Source organism: Pinus tabuliformis, chromosome 6 (genome assembly GCF_031772625.1).
Source record: "Pinus tabuliformis cultivar Carrire ecotype Pingquan chromosome 6, CPIR1, whole genome shotgun sequence".
In the NCBI taxonomy this organism is placed as follows: domain Eukaryota; kingdom Viridiplantae; phylum Streptophyta; class Pinopsida; order Pinales; family Pinaceae; genus Pinus; species Pinus tabuliformis.
This window is the reverse complement of record NC_142292.1, coordinates 2,068,160,487-2,068,181,827: the sequence shown is the minus strand read 5'-3', so window position 1 is coordinate 2,068,181,827 and position 21,341 is coordinate 2,068,160,487. Positions and strand designations below refer to the sequence as shown.

Genomic DNA, 21,341 nt, shown 5'->3' with positions numbered 1-21,341 from the left:
CAATACATCGAGCCAACAGAAGGATGTATGAACACGTCTTCATTCTGTGAATGGACTCAGCCAATGGTACTAAGGAATTCAACCCAATTTCAAAGAGGGAACTCTGCCATTTTCATGATTAGGAAATTGAGCCCCTTCACTGTTCAATACATTAAATGCATGACCAATACAATGCAGTCAACTTGTAAATAACTTACTGTTTCAACGCATTTCTTAACATTCCTCCACGAATTCGACTTCAACGCATTTATCGTTGTCCACAATATTTCAATCTAGTATGCGAGCGGGAGCTTGACCTTCGTGGAAATAAAATTGTAGTTATCGAGAACATGGGAGCAACAGAGGACCAATTTGACGGTATAGATCTTTCAGACAATGAAATTGTTAAGCTGGAAAACTTTCCTTATCTGAAGTGTCTGACCACATTGTTAATAAATAACAATCGTATTGCCCGCATCAACCCCAATCTTGGAGAATTTTTGCCAAAACTCCAGACACTAGTTCTTACAAATAACCGCCTTGTGAACTTGGTGGATCTTGATCCACTTGCAGCTCTTGTGAATTTGCAGACACTTAGCCTGCTGGATAATATAGTTACAAAGAAACCAAACTATCGCCTGTATGTAATTAACAAGTTGAAGAAGTTGTGGTTGCTCGACTTTAGAAAAGTAACGAGGAAGGAGAGGTTGGAAGCAGAAAAGCTGTTTGCATCAAAGGAAGCTGAAGAGGAGGCTAGGAAGGAACCTTTTTTTTAAGAATCATATAAGAGTTTTTTTTTTTCAACATCAGCATCATTCACCATTCAATGCATACCATAACATGTCATAACGCAGTCCTACACATGGTCTAAATCAATTCATACAATATGGTGCATTGTGCACATAACAAGATTGTTTGCAGCAAAGCGTATGGACATAATGAATGAGTTTCGATCATTGTACACATAGGGTTTTGAATGCACTCCAACAGACTGACCTCTAGGTTCAACCAAATGCAGTGACGACCTTCAACACAGTTCACACACCATTCTTCAAATAATTTAAGCTTTTCAACACATCAAGTTGCAATACAATGTCTCAACGCAAAAGAAATATGACCCCTTCAACACACAAAAAATAATTGCTCCAGAACTCATCGCTGGCTTTCATAGCACGGTGTTTTGGTATCCAATGCAGAGCACAAATGCAGGATATTCAAGATTGCTTCAGCGGCTTGACGACATTCAACGCACAGTCATTCAAACGAGAGTGATTCCAGGCACTGTCAGTAATCGAAGGCTTGTAATGGTCCCTTTGTATAGCAGATGCAATAACATGAATTATGATTGATTACAGGGCAGAGAATCAACAGAGTATATGGGCAAAGATCCAGGCATTAGGTAGGCAGAGAGACAAATTATACTAGGAACGTTCGCGCTGACATTTTTTGCAACTAGAAGAGGCAGACAATGTAACTATTATGACAGCGGACAGTGGGAAACGTAGTTGTCTGACACACAAGACTGGAGTAACGGTGTGTAGAAATCAAATGAAATTGTGCCATTCAATGACAAGTCAGAGGTGTGTTTTTGCTAGGGCAAAGATGGCAGGTCTGAGCAAGGAGCATTGCTAGAAGGCAGGTGAATAAAAATGGTGCTGGAGAAATAACAGGTTGCAGCTACAATTTAGCTGAGAAAATATTCATGAGAAAATATTCATGAAATGCAGAATTGATGGCTGAAATGATCTGCACATAAAGGCCATAAAACAAATGGCTCACAGTAATTATGCAGGGCAGGAATACGCCTGCTCTGATACCATGTTAAAAACACATGGGCAGCAACATAATCTGAAGGATAAAACATGAGAATACATTTTTATTAACAAGAGATATACATTTATAGTACATGGTTTGACCATTGGGTTCCACATCCCAAGGTCTCTTAGACTCCTTTTGTCTATTCGGCTTCCACACTAACCCATTGAGGATTAGGTGTCCAACACTTCCAACTAGGATTTTCAATATTTTCTGGTTTCTTGGGTGGAACTCTAAACAAAAAAAACTTTACTCCAATTTCTGTTAAAAAAAAGTTCCAGAATTTTGTTCCTTTCCAAAAAAGGAATAATTTTTTTTTTTAATTTACTAAAACCCTACAACAGTTTTCTGAAAATTCTTGTTTTTTCTTCAATTCAATGAAACCCTACTGCATATTTATTCAACGAATTTTGTTGTAACAAAAAAAATTAGCCGACCTCCACAGTGAGAAACAATGCTGCAATTTCGACTAGTTTTCCACAACAATTCGTAAAAATTTTCTGCCCGGACTTCTTTTCTCGATGACAACAGCCTCCTCCTCTTGTTTTCTTCAACTGGTGGGAAGAAAAAATGTGGCTATGCCTTTCTCAGGCATCACAGACAATCGGGGTCTTCTACACGATTTTTGTTTTCTCCATCTGTCGGCGGTTCGTTCAATTGGTCATCTCCACAAACTTTAATGCCTGGTTCAACAAATGAGCAGTTGATTTTGGATGCTCAATATTACATACAATGGATCAACAATGAACTTTTGGCTGCTTCAGATAAGATCTGTGCACAACGACTTCCCTTTCTCCAACGGAAACGTTAGACTTTTCTTCTACAACAGCAGGCTTCAACGCAATTCTTAGCGGCTCTAGACAGGCCAACGGGCTTCAACGCAACTCTTGGCAGCTCTAGACAAACCAGTGGGCTTCAACTCAATTCTTGGCGGCTCTGGACAGGCTAGCGGGCTTCAACGCAATTCTTGGCGACTCTGGACAGGCCATGTGCACAACAACTTCCCTTTCTCCCACAACACATGCTTGACCACTAGCGGGTTGAAGTGGCTTCAACGCGGGTTTCCTCCTTCATTAACAATGGCGGCAGGGACTTACAAACAATGCCAAGACAGGGGAATCACCTTTTCCAAGCAATCAATCCCCTTCGGCAATGGCAACCAATATACCAATTGTTGAACTAGAATTTATAAAAAAAGATTAAACACCAAAGGAAAAATGCATGGAGGAAAAATTGAATGGAAACTGAATGAAATCACACATTTACACAAGATGATTTAAGTGGTAAAACCTTGAGAGGGTATCAAGGAAACATCCATGAGGCAAGGGATTGGATCTTTATTAATCAAGAATGGTTCTCCGTAATTACATTCTCTCAGTAATTCACCAGTTTTATAAGAGCCTCTCCTCTATTACATAACTGCTATTCGGTATAAATCTCGTTACTAACTTACAAAACTATCTTGCAATAACTAATAAAGATTTTACTCATAATTACATAATTTGTTGTCATAATTCCACAACTTTTCTGACCTCAACCTTGCCATCAAATATGTGAATGGAGTGTCCTTGTTGGCGGATGTGGACCAAATACAACAAGTTTCTCCTCAACTCCAAGAGGTATAGAACATCATGTAGAAGAAAGTTTGGAAGACCATGTAGTTTGAGCCTGATGGTGCCAAGCTATGATGGCTTGAGTTTTGACTTGTCTACAAAGTAGACTGCTCCATCAACATTGTCAATGAATTCTTCAAAGAAACCTCTTCTGAAAGTCATGTGGAAAGTTTCTCTTGAATCAAGAAACCAAGCATATTTCCCTAAAACAAGTGAAGCACTAAATAAGTCTTCAGTTACTCCAATGTTGCAATGTGCCACAACATAATGAGCGGACTCATGTGCTTTTCCTTTCCCTTTATTTGATGATTTTCCTTTTTCTTCATCCTTTTCTTGTATAATCCTATCCCATGATAGCTTACATGTGGAAGAATCATGACCATTTATGTTACACAATATGCAATGAAGATCATACATTTCTCATTGGAAATGTCCTCCCCCCCTACTTTTAAAAGTATTCCTTTCTTGTCCTCTTCGACCACCTCTTCCTCTAGAAGAATCTTGTCCTTGATTATTCTCTTTTTGTGCAAGGCATACAACTTCTTTAGAAGACTAAGAAGTTGCCTTTTTCTTCCCAAAATCTTTCTCTCTTTTAGCAAACTTGTCCACCAGAGAGTCAAAAGAAATCTCTGAAAGTTTTCCACTTGCTTGTAATGACTCAAGATAATGGGAATAAGTGGGATACAATGCCTTGACAAAAGCAGTGAGAGGAACATCCATTTTAGCATTATTGGCTTCTATGGCATGCATAATGGCTCTTATTTCAGAGGCTAAGGCAAGGAGATCATCATCCGTCAATTCTAAATTAAATAGTTTGATCATTAATTAAACCACTTCTAGCTTAGAGTGCGAGTCATATAATTCTTTTAGCTTCTTTAAAGTACCAAAAGCATATATGAAAGGAGTAATATGATGAATGACCTCTTCATTGACAGATGCTACAATCAAGGCATAGGCCTTTCTGTTCTTTTTTCTCAGATGGAAAGCTCCTTGTCAAAAGTGGGCTTCTGAGGATGATTTCCTCCTATAGAGATAAGTGAATGCATCATAAAATATGATATAGCCTAAAAATAATTATAATAATTGCAATAAAAATAATTGGTTGTCTTCAAAAAAAATATCTTTAACTAAGAGTGTAGCCTCTCAATATTCCTCCATACACCATGTAATTTCATTACCATATAATATATGGCTATCAAAAATAGAGTGAATGCCACACCCAAAAAACGCAACTCCAATATGAAGCAATGCATATACAACCTTTTCATAATTTATTTACTATTCATCATACGATATATATCGGCCAGAAACAATGGAACATAGTCTTCAAAAACTATTCATCGACTACCCAAAAACTTCAATGCACAATCAATAAAATGCATACTAGCATATGCAGGGAGCTAATGCACAGTCTATAATCATTGCCTCAAAAATTATTCAACGTTCATACCGACTTATGCAACATACAACATCTAGTCTATACTCATGGAACAAAATCATTTATAACATCGTTTGATTTTCTTGAAACCTACAATAAGCACTCTGTAAAGGGTGGCCTCGTTGGATATGGTGAAGAATTCAAGGCATGAGTTGTAATGGCATTGCACTTCTCTAGAGCATGACCATGACCATCATCATTTTTTTTAATTGTTGATGTACACACATATTTGATAGACTGAAACACACAACTCTAGAGTATACACAGAGATTTGGGTATGTAGGTCAGTGCGTTAGAGCGTTGATAGAGACAACAAAATGATAGAAAGGGACAAAGCCTTTTTTTATTAATGAATGGACAAAGGATACAAAGAATAATTGCAAAATTATACAGGAGTTACATGTAGAAACTAAATTTGGGACTTGTGCTCTGATACCATGTCAGGCTAGGAGAGTGACTCCACAAATGAATTGTATTTTTGCATTAAGAGAAAACTTGGATTTATACAAGGAGAGGGACACTATTGGGATTCATCTCCTAATGTCTCTTCATTTTCCAATGTCCTTTATTTTCTATACACAATATTTACATGGTTTTTCCTACTCCCAAAGATTAGGTGTCAACAAAGAAGATAAAATATAATATCAAAAACGAAGTATTGCAATGAAAACCAAATTCTATTAGGAACCAACGGTGAAAAAAAATCACCATGTACATAGCAATATATAATGTTTAGAATAGTGGTAACTTATCTCTAGAAGATATTGCAACTACATTTTATAATAATGCCCCAACAAACTTAAGAGGAAAGAACCTAATATCATAGCCAAACTATGGCTCACCAGCAAAGTATCCATAAGACTTGGAATATAAAGATATATATTTTAGGATAAAATAATATATATAGAAATGTATGAGAAAAATGATATGATGAAAATTACAAATGAAGGCCTCGTTATAAATACTAGACAAAATTTATGTTTCATTAAGAGTCACATTATTTAGCAGGCATATGTTCGTTCATACGTCCTTTCATTAATTATAAGTTATTATTTAATTATAATTTTGTTATTATTTATACCATTTATAATTTATATTCTTGCATATTTATGTTCATAATATTGTCTTCCCCTTTAGAAATGCTTTGTCATCAAAGCATATTTATGGAAAGGCTTGACACCATTATTTTTTGGCTTGTAATGTTTTTGCATCACTCTCTATTCTTGGAACTATCATCTTTGATTATACAAGACAATATGAACTTCCGAATGCTGAGCAAAATCGTCAAACCATAATGGACTAAGTATCCTAAGTTGATCTTTTGCAAAGTATTACACTTCCATGATGAATCATTGTCGTGAGATTGAATTGCATGAACATCAATATTTTTTGGAATATAAATCAATTGTTTCTATCCTAGATGATATTGAGACATCGATTCATTAAGATATCTGATCTTATAATGTGGATGTTGATAAGGATTTCTTGTAATATGGTTTTTTGTTATCATACTTGTAGCATTTTCTTGATTTACTTTAGGTATATGATTATCTTTATACACTGATGTTGCTTGGTTAATCGTTGAACCTTCACTTTGAATTTCCATCGTTTGTATTCCAACATTCAAGTATGTTTTTACTTCAACTAGATTGAGATATTTTTTAATTGTAATATTAATTGGATTGCTATTTGTTCTCTTTTCTTTAACTTGGACTTTTTTATCTGAAGATTTTGATGCTCTCTCTTAGATAAGTTGTTTTAACTTGTTTTCCAATGATTCCTTATCATTACTAATCTTCCTAATTTGTGTAAGTAGTTTTTAATTATGATTCCCGAGACATGAAAGTTCCTCAACTCCTTATATGATTAGTTTTATTTGTTAATGTTCTAATTTATTTGTCTTTTGTTGATAGCGCCTTTTGAGAAAATGTTTTGATATCTTCCTTTTCTTCTATTTTTTTATGCCAATTAAAACAAACAAAGTTTACTCACACACAAAATATTCAAAATATTTGGAATATATATATATATAAGTTGAGTGAAATTGATATGATATGAAAGTACAACAAAGTCTCATATATGCAACCAAATCTAGACCTTCTTGACAGAGAAAGCACACATTTGGCCCACAAAATCCCCTCAAAAGGTTTTCCCATGTTGCACACTTGTTTTTTTAGTGTGTTCTTTCAATTGTTCTTTGGCAAGAGATTTTATGTGTTATTAATATCTCTAATGGAGATCCATTTATTTTCTTGGAATCTTGGCTAAAATGGTGGGATCAACAAATGGGAAGATTTAGAGCTTTGCCCATGTTTATGGCATGGGGCATCTGGAAGGTAAGGAACAAGCTGCTTTTTGAGGGTCAGGTTATCTCTTTACCTGGAATTATTCCTTAGATCCTTAGATTCTTTCATGAGCACCCCCCTTGCCTACCAAGTTTTAAAACTCGATGCCCTCCATTTCCTTATGCTCCACTAGCTGAAAATGTGGGATTTTTTTATGGAGCTCAACAACAAAATGTTTGTGGAGGAGGTGCATATTTGGTTTTACATGATAATATATCTTTCAATTTTTGGCTCAACATGGGCCCGAGATCAAATACTAAAGCAGAAATCATCTTGTGTTGGGCCCTTCCTCTTGGTGCTATCACTTTCGGGGTCTCCTCCTTACATATTTATGGGGACTCCCGAATTGTTGTAAAGTGGTTGAATGGTTTAAACAGGATTAAGAGTCTTTCTCTCAAGTATTGAATAGACATAATCAACTTCTCCTTTGTGTCCTTCAAGCACATCTACATGGAATTTAATCGACAAGCAAACTCGTTATCCAAAAGAGGGCTTGGTGCTTAAGAGAGTTACATATTTTATGAAAAATTGCAGGGCATTAAATTGTTGCACAAAGGGAGACTACAAATCCCCTCTGGCCTTCAAATACTACTCTTAATGTTTGTTTCTACTAGAAAATTGTTTATGTTTTGTTTTTTGTTTGTTTAGGATGCTGATTATCTGAAGTCGTGAGTCATTTTTGAGTTATTCTTCAGGTGTTTTTTTGTTTATGTTTTTGCACAAGGCCATGTACTACATACTTTTTTTATGCTCTAGGCTTATTACTCTTAGGTTCTAGGAACATGTTTGGATATATTTTATGTAAACTATTAGTCTTATTACTCTTGGGCTCTAAGAACATATTGGATATATTTTATGTAAACTCTTGAGACTTTACTCTTTATTTCAATTGAATAAAAATGACTCTTTTTTATTGAAAAGCAAAACCGCATATATATATATATGTAAAATATCTTTTCATAATAATTGTATTTTTAAAATATATTATTTTAATATATTAACTATTGTTTTCATAATAATTGTATTTTTAAAATATATTATTTTAATATATTAACTATTATTTAATTATAGATAATTAATTTATATTATTTTTTAATTGTATCATCTAATTTTAATAAAAAATTAATAACTAAAAATATTAAATTAAATAAATCTAAACCCATCTCTATAAATAAAATCTAATCAAAATTATCACTTTAATTTTAAAAGTATTTTTTCTTCCTTAATTCTAAAGTCTAAAAACTATCCCTAACATGTAAAAAATCATAACCTAAATTTATTGACATTCATCTAAAATTCACTTTGAATATTTTTTTTTTAATAAGAGTTACCTTACAATTATTAATCATATTTAAAATTAATTTTGAATTTTTTTTTAAATAACCATTACCTCTCCATTGTTAACCATAAGATTATAGTCTTTTGAAATTTATTTTGAATAATATATTTTTAAAATAATTATTATTTTCCATTATTAATCTTTATAAATGTTATAATTTATTTATTTATTTTTTACGGTAGAAAAATATATTATTATTCAATTGTCAAACAAGTCAATGCAAGCTGATTTATCACCATTATTCAAGGAAAACCACGTCACATTCATCACCCTTATTCAAGGAAAACCAAGCCACGGTTGTCAAACCAACAGTGAGGACAACCCGTGAATGCAGGTTTACTCATCACTGTGATTCAAGGAAAATCATGCCACCCAAACCATGCCACCTAGAATAACTCATTGGTAGCTCGTAAGGGGGCAAACTTTCACTCTTGTCATATGACTGTGGTTCTGGGCCTTATTGCTCAGTGCTAATTCTCATCAACTCTGTTCCTTGGAAAAGGCCAAAAGAAGTGTGGGAGGAAAGAGTATGCATTTTTTGTTCTTCCGTAAAAGTGGAAACAGAAAAGAATTTCATTTTAGAATGTGAGGTCTTCAAAGACAACTAGAAAAATTATGCAGATATGTTGACAACTAACTCTTGGGATAATCTATTTAGGGAGGGGTTTGTCGAGAAGCTAGGAGCATTTATTGTGAAACTTCAAAAGAAATGGTCGCATTTCATTTTAGATTGTAAGGCCTTCAAAGACAACATGAAAAGTTATGCAGATATGTTGACAGCTAGCTCTTGGGATAATCTATTTAGCGAGGGGTTTGTGGAGATGTTGGGAGCATTTATTGTGAAGCTTCAAGAAAAATGGTCTAATACATCACGCAGAATAATTACTTCTTTCTTTACGTCCAACTTAACCAAACAAACACAATTTTAAAACATACTCTAAACCCATATTATAACGGAACTTAACACCAACTTAATTATATAATTTTTATTTTCTCAATTGATAAAATTATTCTAAATAAATATTCTATATATAAATATAAATTTGATCAACGAAATTTCATTATCAAATCACTCCTTTGATATCCGAAAAAACAACCGTTAGCTCTTAGTTATTAACATGAATAAAATTTATAGCCTAACCAAAAACCAACTTTATTATTTATATATATATATATAACTAATTCTAATCATAAAGTTATTCTAAGTAAGAATTCTGTATATAAAGGATAAATTTGATGATTATCAAAAAGACAAACTTCAGTCTTTTTCTTTTAAGATCCGAAACTTCTGAAGAACGTCAAGTGACAGCTGGAGCGTGGGGGAGTGAAATAAACTCAATGCTTGAGATGGATCATGGGATAGATGATTCTCGAAGGGATCGGGGAAGTGACAGTGAACTCACATCGCCTTCTCCAAATTTATATAACGATCAAAGAGCATACGACTAGAAACCAATTACAGAACAGATACTAAATATAGTCAAACCTGAGTAAAGAATTAGGAGAATGAGACATTACATATAGCCAAAGCGTCGGCATCCATAATTATAAATTTGTGTGGCGGGAGGCGTTTTCTTCCCTGTTCAAAAGGTGCAGAAGCCATTATTCATATTCTTCTTCGAAAATGCAGAAATCCCATGCTTCAGTCAATCACGAAGAAGAAGAAGAACACTGGCTTGATCGAGTTTTACAGAGTCCAATGGCATTTTCCCTTCCTTCTACATCAAATTCTGTTCTGGATGGAGGAGTAGTTCAACAGCAACTTGAATCTTCGACTTCTTCCTATTCGAGTGGAATCGAACACCAGACCTCGTGGCTTATGGATTTGGATTATCAGAACGCGGGGCCTTTGGCTGTTGTTTTGTCTCAAACTGAGGATTCAACACCGGAACCAATAGAGAGCTATAATTTTTTCGACAATAACATCGTAAGTTTATTCCTTCTTTCTGCTCTATATCTCTGAATAATTTGGGGTTAAGGTTTCCGAGAGGTTAAATAGCCTAGAAATGAACCCTAATTAGGAGATTTTCGAGTGGGATCGATCGATAAAGCCATCGCAGATTTATTCCACCTCCCTGCTTTAAAATTTTGAATAACCTTGAAATGAACCCTAATAAAGGGTTTTCGGTTGGGGTTTGTGTAATGATGCAGCATCTTAAGTTTGTTCGTTCTCTCTGCCTTGGAGCTTTGAAGAAATTGGGATTAATTTGTACTTGGGGTTCTTAAGATTTTAAATAACCCAGGAATGAAAACTAACGAGGGGTTTTTAATTGAGTTTGGCACAGGGCGCAGGGCTTCGGAATTTAGGAAATACTTGCTTCCTCAATGCTGTCTTGCAGTGCATGACGTATACACCACCGTTGGTTGAATCCCTTCGTAATTGGAACCATAAAATTCCATGTAAGTGTGTAAAATTCAGATTAAGCAAAACGCATATAAATTGGTCATAAGGGTTTGTGTATTTTGGTCATAAGGGTTTCGTGGTTTTGTGTATTTACTAAACCACGAAAAAATGTCATAGGCCTGTCATTTTTTAACACCAAAAAGAAAAAAGAAAAAAAGAGTTCATATGGCGCTCTCAATTTTTAACATAATTAAAAAATAATTAAAAAAAAATATACCAGAGATTTTTTGGAATTTCCATTTCAGTGTTTTCTTTATTTTAATATATGTATATTATGATTTGACCTGAAGGCATGATCGAGCCTTTCTGCGCCTTCTGTGCCCTCCAAAAGCATGTGGAATTATCACTATCCTCGATAGGGAGAATCATAGCGCCTTGGGATTTGGTGAATAATTTGAGCAATATGTCGACTTCTTTTCGGAGGTGGGAGCAGGAAGATGCTCATGAGTACATGCATTGCCTGCTTGAGGATTTACACAACTGCGCCTTAGGTCCAGACTCTTCGAACCCATTCCTAGGTTTTGAAGGAAACACGTTTATCAAAAATATATTTGGTGGTTGCCTCAGAAGTCGGGTAAATGTTTATCTTACCCAGTTCTGCTCCTATTTTTATGTCAATTTTGGTTAATATGCATGCTAATAAGATGATACCTTCTGTAACAGATAAAGTGCATGAATTGCTTTCACTGCTCAGATACATTTGAACGTTCAGTTGATTTGAGCTTGGCCATAAATGAAGTGGGTTCACTGACAGATGCTCTGAAATATTTTACCAAAGTAGAAACTGTTGATGATGCTAATCATGCTTGCGAAAATTGTTGTCAACCTGTTCAAGTCTTAAAGCAGCTCACAATCAGCCAGCTTCCTGATGTTCTAGTGATCCATCTCAAGCGTTTTATCGGTTTTCAATTTTTTAGTGAGAAAGTACACAATTTAATTGAATACCCAAAAGTATTAGACATGGAGCCCTTTGTGAGTGATACCCAACTGAATATGGTGAGTTTTGCTTAAGTGGATTTCCTATACCTTTGTTTTCGGCAATATTAGGCATTAATTCATTTGATCTTTGTTTTGATTTATCCTGGTCCTATCAGGGACAGCTGAAATATGAGCTTTATGCAGTGCTTGTGCATTCTGGATACACTTTGGATTCTGGCCATTATTACTGTTTTGTCCGTTCTTCACCTGACTGCTGGTACGAGTTGGATGATTGGCAGGTAATTGCTTTTAGATGCTATAAATTTCTTTCTATTAGTAAGTGCTGCATAGATCTAAATCTGATTGGTATTCTAGGTAAATAGAGTAACCGAGGGGACCGTTTTGAGTCAGCAAGCATACATTCTCTTTTATTTTCGGCAAGGATCTCCATGGTTTTCAAGTGAACTGGGACCTGAAGTTATCAGTAAACTGAAGGTCATTGGTTCTCCAAAATCTGTAGCGGAGGAGGCCATCACAAGTGATGGTTCTAACTCTCCTCTAAGCGACTCTTCTGGTAATTTTAGTGAGGCTGATGCTGGCGTTGCAGCTGGAATGCATTTGGATGAGAAGCTTGAAATGCTTTTGAGTGGTACCATAAAGGATGTGAAGAGTCCTGATGCAGATTATTTGCCAACAAAAGTTCCATTTGGTAATATTTGTGCATCTTCGACAGTGAGCGACTCTGATGCATCTGCCTTGTCAATCATTTCTGATGGGGAGCTTGCCTGTTCTACAAATTTTTCTCAGGATAATGATATAGATATAAATATGGATAAGGAGTCCCTCAGTGATAGTTTGGGGAATAAACATAGAAATGATCCACCGGATTTTGAGTTTCCTCCAGAAGGAACTTGCGGGGACAGCATGCCTCCATATCTGATACCTGATGTAAAAGGCACAAAGATCCAAGGCAATGATGTAAAAGGCACAAAGATCCAAAGCAATGATAAGAAGAGGTTCGCGCCCAAAATTGGTTCCCTGAAAAGAAAACAAAAGCAGAAGCAGGTAATAAGGAAAAAGGGCAATGCTTAGAGTGGTTTTGCAGCTGTACTAACATTTAGGAGATAAACGAAAAGTGCTGGTTCATTTTTTCAGGGTCTAGAGATTATATTTTAAGGTGCAAGAACCTCAATTACTGAAAGGCCTTGTATCGTGAACAGTGATCCATTTATATTTTATTTTGAATCTGACTAAACTCGTGGGAAATTTCTGAATATTATTTATAGATGAAGCTAGGATTGAGAATTGGTCATTGAATAGTTTCAACCTCAAGCGAGTGTCACCATGGCACAGAGCTAATTGGCAATATATTCTTATCATCACTTTTTTGCTCAACTTCTCAGCTTCCAGACTGTGCAGTCACACTTATTGCCCACCTTTGAGACACTGTTTTGATTTCAGAGGCTTGGAGTTTAGTAAAGGGTGCTTCGGATTCTCCAACATCTGACCTCATCAGTTCATTTATTGGCAGCTCTTTCTCTCAAATATAAATGTGTTCTTTCCGGACGACTTCGTTAGGAACCAGCGTTATTGTCTGGCTTTCCTTCTTACTAGTGAATTAATGCTAGTGCTGCAGCGTGGCTTTGTAAATATTTTCTTCCTAGGTGGGCTACAAAAGGCTGTTCCAGTGCCATTACTATTTGGCAGCCGTAATGACTTTCAGACACCTCAAGATTTTGTCTGGCAAACTGGTATATGGCTATAGATGTCTTTTGAAGATAAAAGATAATCTCATTAATAAAGCTTTCTTTACCTCGGCGTAGAAAAGTTGTAAATATATGCTCAGCAGCCTGGATTTTGAGTCGAGACAAGCCTATTTAAATCCCAAGCTTTGTTTGGGCTGTTTTATAACCCCATTTCTTTTGTCATTTTGTGGTTTGTAAAACTTATAATGTCATTATATATAGCCATCATTTTGCTGAACTATTTTACTTTCCTAAAGGAAATGAAGGAATACTTTCCATTCCATATATGAAATAATGTGGTTGGTGCTCAATTGATGTTTTCTTAAGACTCGAGATGATTGGGACCTGACAAGTGGGACTTGACAAGTATCATCAAATAGAATGTAAGCAAACTCTCCTATATTTCGTTCTATATCGGAATTTATAAGTGATGCTAATTTTCGAGTTGTTTGTATCTATAGTTACTCTCTTATCGTTAAGGCATTGGTTTTAAAAAAATGTTTCACCAAGCTTTTAGGACGGGGATGCCGGAACGGGGAGACATATAGGAGCCAACCCAAATTTTAGGAAAATTCATGGTTATATATAACCAAATATATTGATTCTATTAAAATATTTTATAAATTCATTTAATTAGTCATTCATTGAATATGATTAATTCTAATCAAAATGGTAGATATTAAAGTTTGATATTTTATAAATTCATTTAATTAGTCATTCATTGAATATGATTAATTTGATTAATTCTAATCAAAATGGTAGATATTAAAGTTTGAAAACTGGAAATAGTAAAATGAAATTACTTAATAGTAGTAAAAAATGATGAGTGAAAGATTTGGTCTAAGGTTATTGGTAAGTAGAGTCAAGTCTGAAAAGTGAAAATTGAAAATGAACAATGGACAATGAATCAATGTTATCAGAATTGGGTCAATGATCAAATCAAAAAAAAAAAATTGGTCAACCAAAAAGTGCATAAATATAGAGGAAAAAAAAAAAAAAAAACAAAAACAAAAACATTCATGTGCATCTGCATGAATCTAAACATTATATACAAATAGCAAAAGTTTCTCATATATGGAGCAAGGGTACATCAACAAAGAGACTCTAGATGGTCTTTATTGTCCATAAAAATTCACGCTACAACACATACCTACATATTGGATAATCATCACTAATATTGCTTTCTAGACATTAATAAGATAGAAAAACCTTAACATGTCAAATCGAGATTTTGTTTGAGTGATAGGTACAATTTAACTAGGGCCATGACAGAGGAGTTCAATTATTAATGTCACCAACATCAAGGTACGTAGAGGGTTCTGTGCTCTTGATTAAATGCTAGCTACATGCTTTCATACATAATAGATTTCAATGGAAACATTGTAATCCTTCCATTTTTGAAACCTTGAAAACTATTAAGTTTGTTAGATTTTGAGTGGGATTTAAAATTCTACTTTCTCTATACGAAATCCATTGAGGTTAGAGTCACTCTCAATATCTTAGATCATTTAATGGTAATGTTAAAAACTTAAGTAAAACAATGAAAATGAAAGATAAAGGAGAATGTCACTTTTACTTTAAGAATTTAACATTAACATTATTAAGGCCATAAGATTGAATATTAAGATTCCCCATTTGTAAATTATTATTTTCAAACAAAATTTAGGGAGGGTATCCACAAGCACTTGTTTCGGGAAACACATCTTGCACATTGGGGAAACGTTTCCACCTGTGTCTCTTGGAGTTTCCCAAGAAGGGGTACGTAGAGAAATGTTTCCCCAGACGCCCCCTCATTCCATGTGCATGGAAAACGTGGGGAGTTCGCCTCCCACTTTAGGGGACCATCCCTGTGGAACATCGGTTTTAACAATTTGTTGTGTAGGCGTTCTACCTTCTACTTGATGACCAAATGGATTCATTGATTACGTTTTGGATAGGGACATGGAGAATTGGAAACCATGGGAAGGTGGAAGTAAGTTTTCCTTTTCAAGAGGTGGAACTTTGTTTTGTTTGTATTATTAAGTAATAGCAAGGAGGGAATTTTGGAGTTGCATTTTCATTTTATTTTATTTTTTTTCACAAAGTCGGTTGCTAGATGTATTCAAAAAATAAGGGGGAGACTAAGCTCCGATTTTACAAAGGATGAGCTCACAGGATTAGCTTGTGGCTGTATTACATTATGACAGTTCACAAAAATGCTTTTACTGTTCGATTGAAAGGTCCTAATACAAGTATAAATTCTGATAAATTGGGACAGAAGCAGGTTGACTTTGCAATACATCTAGTCGATACTTATATGGCTGATCTGTCGGGCATTGGAGGCCTCCGGATGGCTGTCTACTGCTGCAACTCTTGCACTGGAGGAGTTGTTGCCTGTTGATCTTGTCCAACATGAACTTGAGGATCTCAACTGACTCTTAGATGCATGCACAAGTATTTGAGAGAGCGCTGAATTGCTCCTGCAGAGAGGAAATGCGGTGCAGAAAAAGATTGAGGTTAGCCTCATATTTTGCTGTGAGAATCCTTGTGGCAGCATCGATTTTCTCATCTAGCAGGCGTTGATGAGTTCTGACTTGTTCAATCTCGGCTTGAAGGTCCCAGCAATGCAAGCAATCCTCGCTTCGATCCATAAGGAGAACTTCAGCGCTGACTTGAGGCAACTTTGGAGAAGAGCACGCACTTACTGCAACTATAAATCTGAATACAGTTCTGAGAGAGCTATCTATCTAAGAACCGGGCGCTAAAGCCGAACTGGATAAACCACAACAGAGCAATACAGGGGAACAGAGGAACAGAGAAGCGGGAGTCACTGAATCGGAGAGGAGGATTCGGTCTAGGGGGGACCTAGAGTTAGAGGCGAGGCACGGCCTACTGAAGATCACTACGGAGAAAGCGAAGGCAAATGAACAAAGGGGAGAAGGGCCGTGGAGATGAGGAGGAGGCTTGCTGGAATATATAGCGACAGGGGCAAGAAGAGGACCAGATCACAAGGAGGAAGCAAGGGCGATCACGGGTTTTACTGTCCAAGATTCGATTTGCTGTGTCAAAATCTCCAGAGATGTGATACGACTGTAAAGTCAGGGATTTGTTGCAGTGAATATCAGACATCTTTTGGATTTGGTCAGAGTCCTTATTAGCAGAGGCACAGTTCAATGGAGGGGATCGATTTGGAGCGATCATGAATATCAGGGAATGAATTGATGCAGGTTCGCGTGGTTGCATAGGATACTTCCTCTTTCCCATGAGCAGGCTTGACTGGCTCTTTTGTCTGCATCTTGGTTGTTGGAGCGGAGGACATGAAAGAATTGGTACTCCAAATCCCGAGTTAGCAAACTTTTACATCGATTGATGATTTGATGTAAAAAGAGATTGGATGCTTGTCGATTGTTGTTCATTAAGCTTATTATGATGGCAGAGTCACCAAATATGAGAGCTTTTTTAATCCCTTGGACCTGAAGTTGAAGGATGCCTTGGTAGAGGCCCAGAGCTTCAGCTCTGTTGTTGGTTAAATTTCCCAAACCCCATTCATAAGAGGACACTGGTACGCCTGAAGGGTTGAGAATGATGCCCCCTGCTCTTGCTGCTCCCGGATTAGATTTAGATGCTCCGTCAAAGAGTAAAGAATGAGATTTCTTTGATTGGAGCCATTTACTAAATTCTTCCTTTGTTAGGAGGATTTTCCAATCAAGATTGTTGGCTTTGCCTCTGAACTTGCTGATTTTTACTGTTGAAGTATTATTGGTCTTGTCAATAAGGTGCTGAATGAAACTTCTTTCCTCTGCCCATAGACTGGTGGAGTCGATTTTTTTTGTTGTCTTGGATGCTATGGTTTCAGAAGCCAGACTTGTTGCTTTGATGAGAATGTGCCTGGTTGTAGTTATTTTATCTTGGAATATCATGCTGTTCCGAGCAATCCATATACGCCACAGAAGAGCAAAAGGGATGGCGTTCCAAACTCTTTTAGCTAGATTTTGCTTCATTGATTGCCAAGGATAGTTTCTCCTCCAGTTATTTAGAGCTTCGTCAATGGAGTGCTGAGAATTCCAAATGGGGGGTGCAGAAGGAATGATGTTGTTCCAGCATGAGGCTGCAAAGGGACATGAAATGAATAAGTGTTGTATGGATTCCTCTGCAAATTTATAGTTGGGACATCTAGAGGGTCCAACGATGCCTCTTTTCTTGAGATTCTCTGCAGTTAGTAGTTTCCCATGCAGGAGATTCCACATGAAAAATTTGACTTTTGGAATTGCTTCAGCTCTCTTTAAAAACTTCCAGTGTGTCCAAACAGTCGTTGGGTATTCCTTGCTACTTAGATAGTTGTAACCTGCTTTGATTGAATAATTGGTTCATGTAGGATCCCATCAGAACTCATCCTTTTCATCTTTGATGGTGGGCGCAATACTGTGCAGGTGGTTGCAAAAAGAATCGAAGTTGCCTTTAAGATGGTGGGGGATGGGTGGAAATTCCCATCGCATCCAAACATTGGTTGATACATTCCATTGAGAGATTTGGCTCAGATTAGATATACCTTTGCTTTGTAAATAATGAATTATAGGATCCATACCTGGGAGACTGTTTAAGGGTGGGTTCCCCATGATTTTATCCGAACCAAAGTTCACCGTTTCACCTCCTTTTGGCACTTTGGAGACATTTTGTGCCATGAATGCAATGGCTTTTTTGCAAAGCTTCCATATCTTTGTACAATTTCTGCTGGGGATCTCGGAAGTGAGAAGATGCTGCCTTGACTGATTGAGATATTTTTCCTCCAAGACCTTTTTCCACCAGGCTATTTGATTGTCCAGAAGTCTCCAAATCAACTTTCCACCAAATGCTAAATTCATGAGAGATGGGGATCTTATGCCAAGACCTCCATTCTCTGGGCTTTGAATGACTTGTTTCCATTTTACTAGGATTTATTTTTTCTTTTCATTCTTGCCCCCTTGCCAGAGAAAAAAATCTGAGAATGCTATCCATTTTTCGATGGTATGAAGCTAGAGCTTGTGCCAGGGAGAATTGATAGAGGGGAAGGGAGGAGAAGCCTGATTTTAGAAGCACCTGTCACCCAGCTAGATTGAGCCACAGAGTTCCCCATTTCTGAACTTTCCTTTTCATTTTGTCTAATGTTAAATCCCAAACACCTGTCTTTGCATTCCCTATGCTTACTGGCATTCCCAAGTAACTGAAGCAGTCCCAATTTAACTTGCAGGGGACACCAAAAATGTTGGCTATGCTGTGAATCGTTTGAGGTGAAGCGTTCCATCCATAAATGCAGCTTTTGAGGTGATTTATTTGACCTCCTGAATATCTCATAAATTTGTCTAGCAGGGATTTGAATCTTCTTGCTATAATGGTGGTCGCCCCACCTAGCAATAGGGTGTCATCAACGAATTGAGAGTGATTTATGTTTTTAATGCCATCTTCAAACTTAATGCCTATGATGAAACCTGACTGCCTCTTCTGGTCAAGCGCACAGCTGAATGATTCTGCCATGAGGATGAAGAGATATGGGGATAAGGGACAACCTTGTCTTAATCCTCTTGAGGATTGAAAGGAAGGTCCAAGTCTTCCGTTGATGAGGGGAGCGATCCATGGGCCAGAGATACAGGCTCTTATGACATTAATAAGGAGAGGTGAGAAGCCCATCCTCTGAAGAACTGCAAATAAGAATGAATGCCTTACCCTGTCAAAGGCATTGGCCAAGTCTAGTTTCAAAATAAATCCTTTTTCATTCCTTGCATGACTTGAATGGATGGCTTCTTGAACCAACATAATAGAATCTGAAATTTGTCTATTAGCCATAAAGCCTCCTTGGTTTTCAGAGATTAGCATCGGAAGGAGAGGTTTGAGCCGAGAGGCTATGATTTTAGTGAAGATTTTGTATGAAGAATTGCATAATGATATAGGCCTGAAGCGAGAGAAATTGGAAGGGCGGTTCTCCTTAGGAATGAGGGCCAGATGGGTAGAATTTGTATATCCACCTATTTTGCCTTTTCTCTGGATCCACTTGAAGTATTTGATGAGATCCTTCTTTATCAGCTCTCAGTAATCTCTGTAAAAACAAATTGGGAATCCATCCAGTCCAGGTGCCTTGTTGGGATGGAGACTCCAGATCACTATTTCTTCCTCTTTTATTTATGCTATCAGGCTTTTGTTCAAATCCGCTGTGATTTTAGTAGGCAAACGCTGTAGCAGATCATCATAAAGTTCTTCCTCCTTTGTTTCAGTTAAGAGTTCCTTAAAATGGTCTGTGGCAACTCCTTTGATATCTACTTGTTCAACATGTTGACTCCCTGCGCTGTCTACAATGGCAGTTATGGTATTTCTGATTTGTCTTGCAGTGGCTTGTTTGTGAAAGAAGGAGGTATTCTTGTCCCCGCTTTCCAGCCACATTTGCCTTGATTTGATGCGCCACTTTTCTTCCTCCTCTCTTTTAATTCTGCTCAGTTGATTGTAAAGCTCTTCTTCTTGAACCTTTTCATTTTGGCAATATTCTTTTTGTTCTATTGCGCATTGAAGTTCTGCGATTTTGGACTTAAGCTCACGTTTTTCCTTTTCAGGCTCATTGTAGTGCGATTTGGCCCAATTTCTGAGTGATTTTTGCACATTCCTTAATTTATTCTCCCATATGAAACCTGGGGAACCTTCAATATGTTGTCCCCAGGTGTGTTGGATGATGTTTCGGGCTACTTGATAATCACTCTAAATGTGATTATATTTGAATGGAAGCGGACCGAGGGGGCAGTGTATATCAGTGCTAGAGTGATTGGGTAGTGATCGGAAGCAGCAAAGGGCAAGATGGAGGAATTAACAATTGAAAAAGTTGATAGGAGTGAGATGTTGACCAAGAACCGGTCCAACCTCTCCATGATATTGTTGTTGCCCAGCCTATGATTGCTCCATGTGTTCTTGCGATTTTTTGGAGTTATATCTATCAAGTCACCAATGTGCATTATATTTTCCATTTGGTTTCTGAAAGGATCTAGCATAAAGCTTCCCCCACGCTTTTCGTTGGCATGCAGGATTAAGTTGAAGTCACCTCCTAATATGATGTTGTTGAATTTTTGGCCGGAGAATCCACAGTAATAGAGTTTTTACACCAAAAACGTTTCAAATCCCAAATGGGATCCATCATCAGGGTAAAGAGAAAGATGATAAAAGAAGAGCCAGATGGAGGAAATAAATACTCATGAGGGATGAATATTAAAGGCAAAGCACAGGTCGGCCAAAAAGATTTATAATGAAACCTAATTTTAATTTTTAATTTTTATAAATTAATATTATTTATTTAATATTTTTAAAACAAAATCTTTAAACTAAAATCTAAATTAATATTAATATCTAAAAAACTAATATGAATATTAATATTAATATCAAAAAAACTTTATATAATCTAAAATCTATATTGATATTAATATCTAAAAACTAATATATATATTAATATAATATCATTAATTAATAAATAACATTAATATTTATATGACCTAATGACTATATAACTTAATCTGGAGTATGCCCTAAAATGCTTCTGCTTGGCTAAGAGCTCGTCTTCCTACGTAAGGAAACAGGTTAACGGCCCAGACCCAGAGGCATCTGGCAGGAGTGAAAGCCTGCTCCCTTACGGACCACCAGCGGGTTATTTCAGGTGGCGTGGTTTTCTTGATAACAATGATGTGTCAATGACATTCGCGGATAGCAGCCAGAGATGGCTGTCCTCACTGTTGGCTTGACAAACTGAGTTTGATAGG

The 21,341-nt window shown here is 36.5% G+C and overlaps 2 protein-coding genes across 2 annotated transcripts; both read left to right on the top strand.

The window, feature by feature from the left end:
• The first annotated feature begins 285 nt into the window (after positions 1-285).
• LOC149267519 (U2 small nuclear ribonucleoprotein A'-like) lies at positions 286-755 on the top strand. The gene has a single exon (XM_089412331.1). It carries the CDS (start codon positions 330-332, stop codon positions 753-755), a length of 426 nt encoding a protein of 141 aa, XP_089268457.1. The 5' UTR covers positions 286-329.
• A 9,055-nt stretch (positions 756-9,810) lies between these two features.
• LOC149267518 (ubiquitin carboxyl-terminal hydrolase 23-like) lies at positions 9,811-13,528 on the top strand. Its single transcript, XM_089433322.1, has 7 exons — positions 9,811-10,456; positions 10,815-10,929; positions 11,224-11,507; positions 11,597-11,929; positions 12,028-12,150; positions 12,227-12,916; positions 13,255-13,528. Exons 1-7 carry the CDS (start codon positions 10,154-10,156, stop codon positions 13,291-13,293), a joined length of 1,887 nt encoding a protein of 628 aa, XP_089289448.1. The 5' UTR covers positions 9,811-10,153; the 3' UTR covers positions 13,294-13,528.
• Positions 13,529-21,341: the final 7,813 nt, after the last annotated feature.

What these genes read in the sequence shown, in the direction of transcription:
- LOC149267519 (XM_089412331.1), top strand. Translation starts at nt 330, where the DNA reads ATGGGAGCAACAGAGGACCAATTTGACGGTATAGATCTTTCAGACAAT.
- LOC149267518 (XM_089433322.1), top strand. Translation starts at nt 10,154, where the DNA reads ATGCAGAAATCCCATGCTTCAGTCAATCACGAAGAAGAAGAAGAACAC. An exon ending in GTGGTTGCCTCAGAAGTCGG is followed by an intron (nt 11,508 to 11,596) that starts GTAAATGTTTAT and finishes CTTCTGTAACAG; the next exon opens with ATAAAGTGCATGAATTGCTT. An exon ending in GTGATACCCAACTGAATATG is followed by an intron (nt 11,930 to 12,027) that starts GTGAGTTTTGCT and finishes TGGTCCTATCAG; the next exon opens with GGACAGCTGAAATATGAGCT.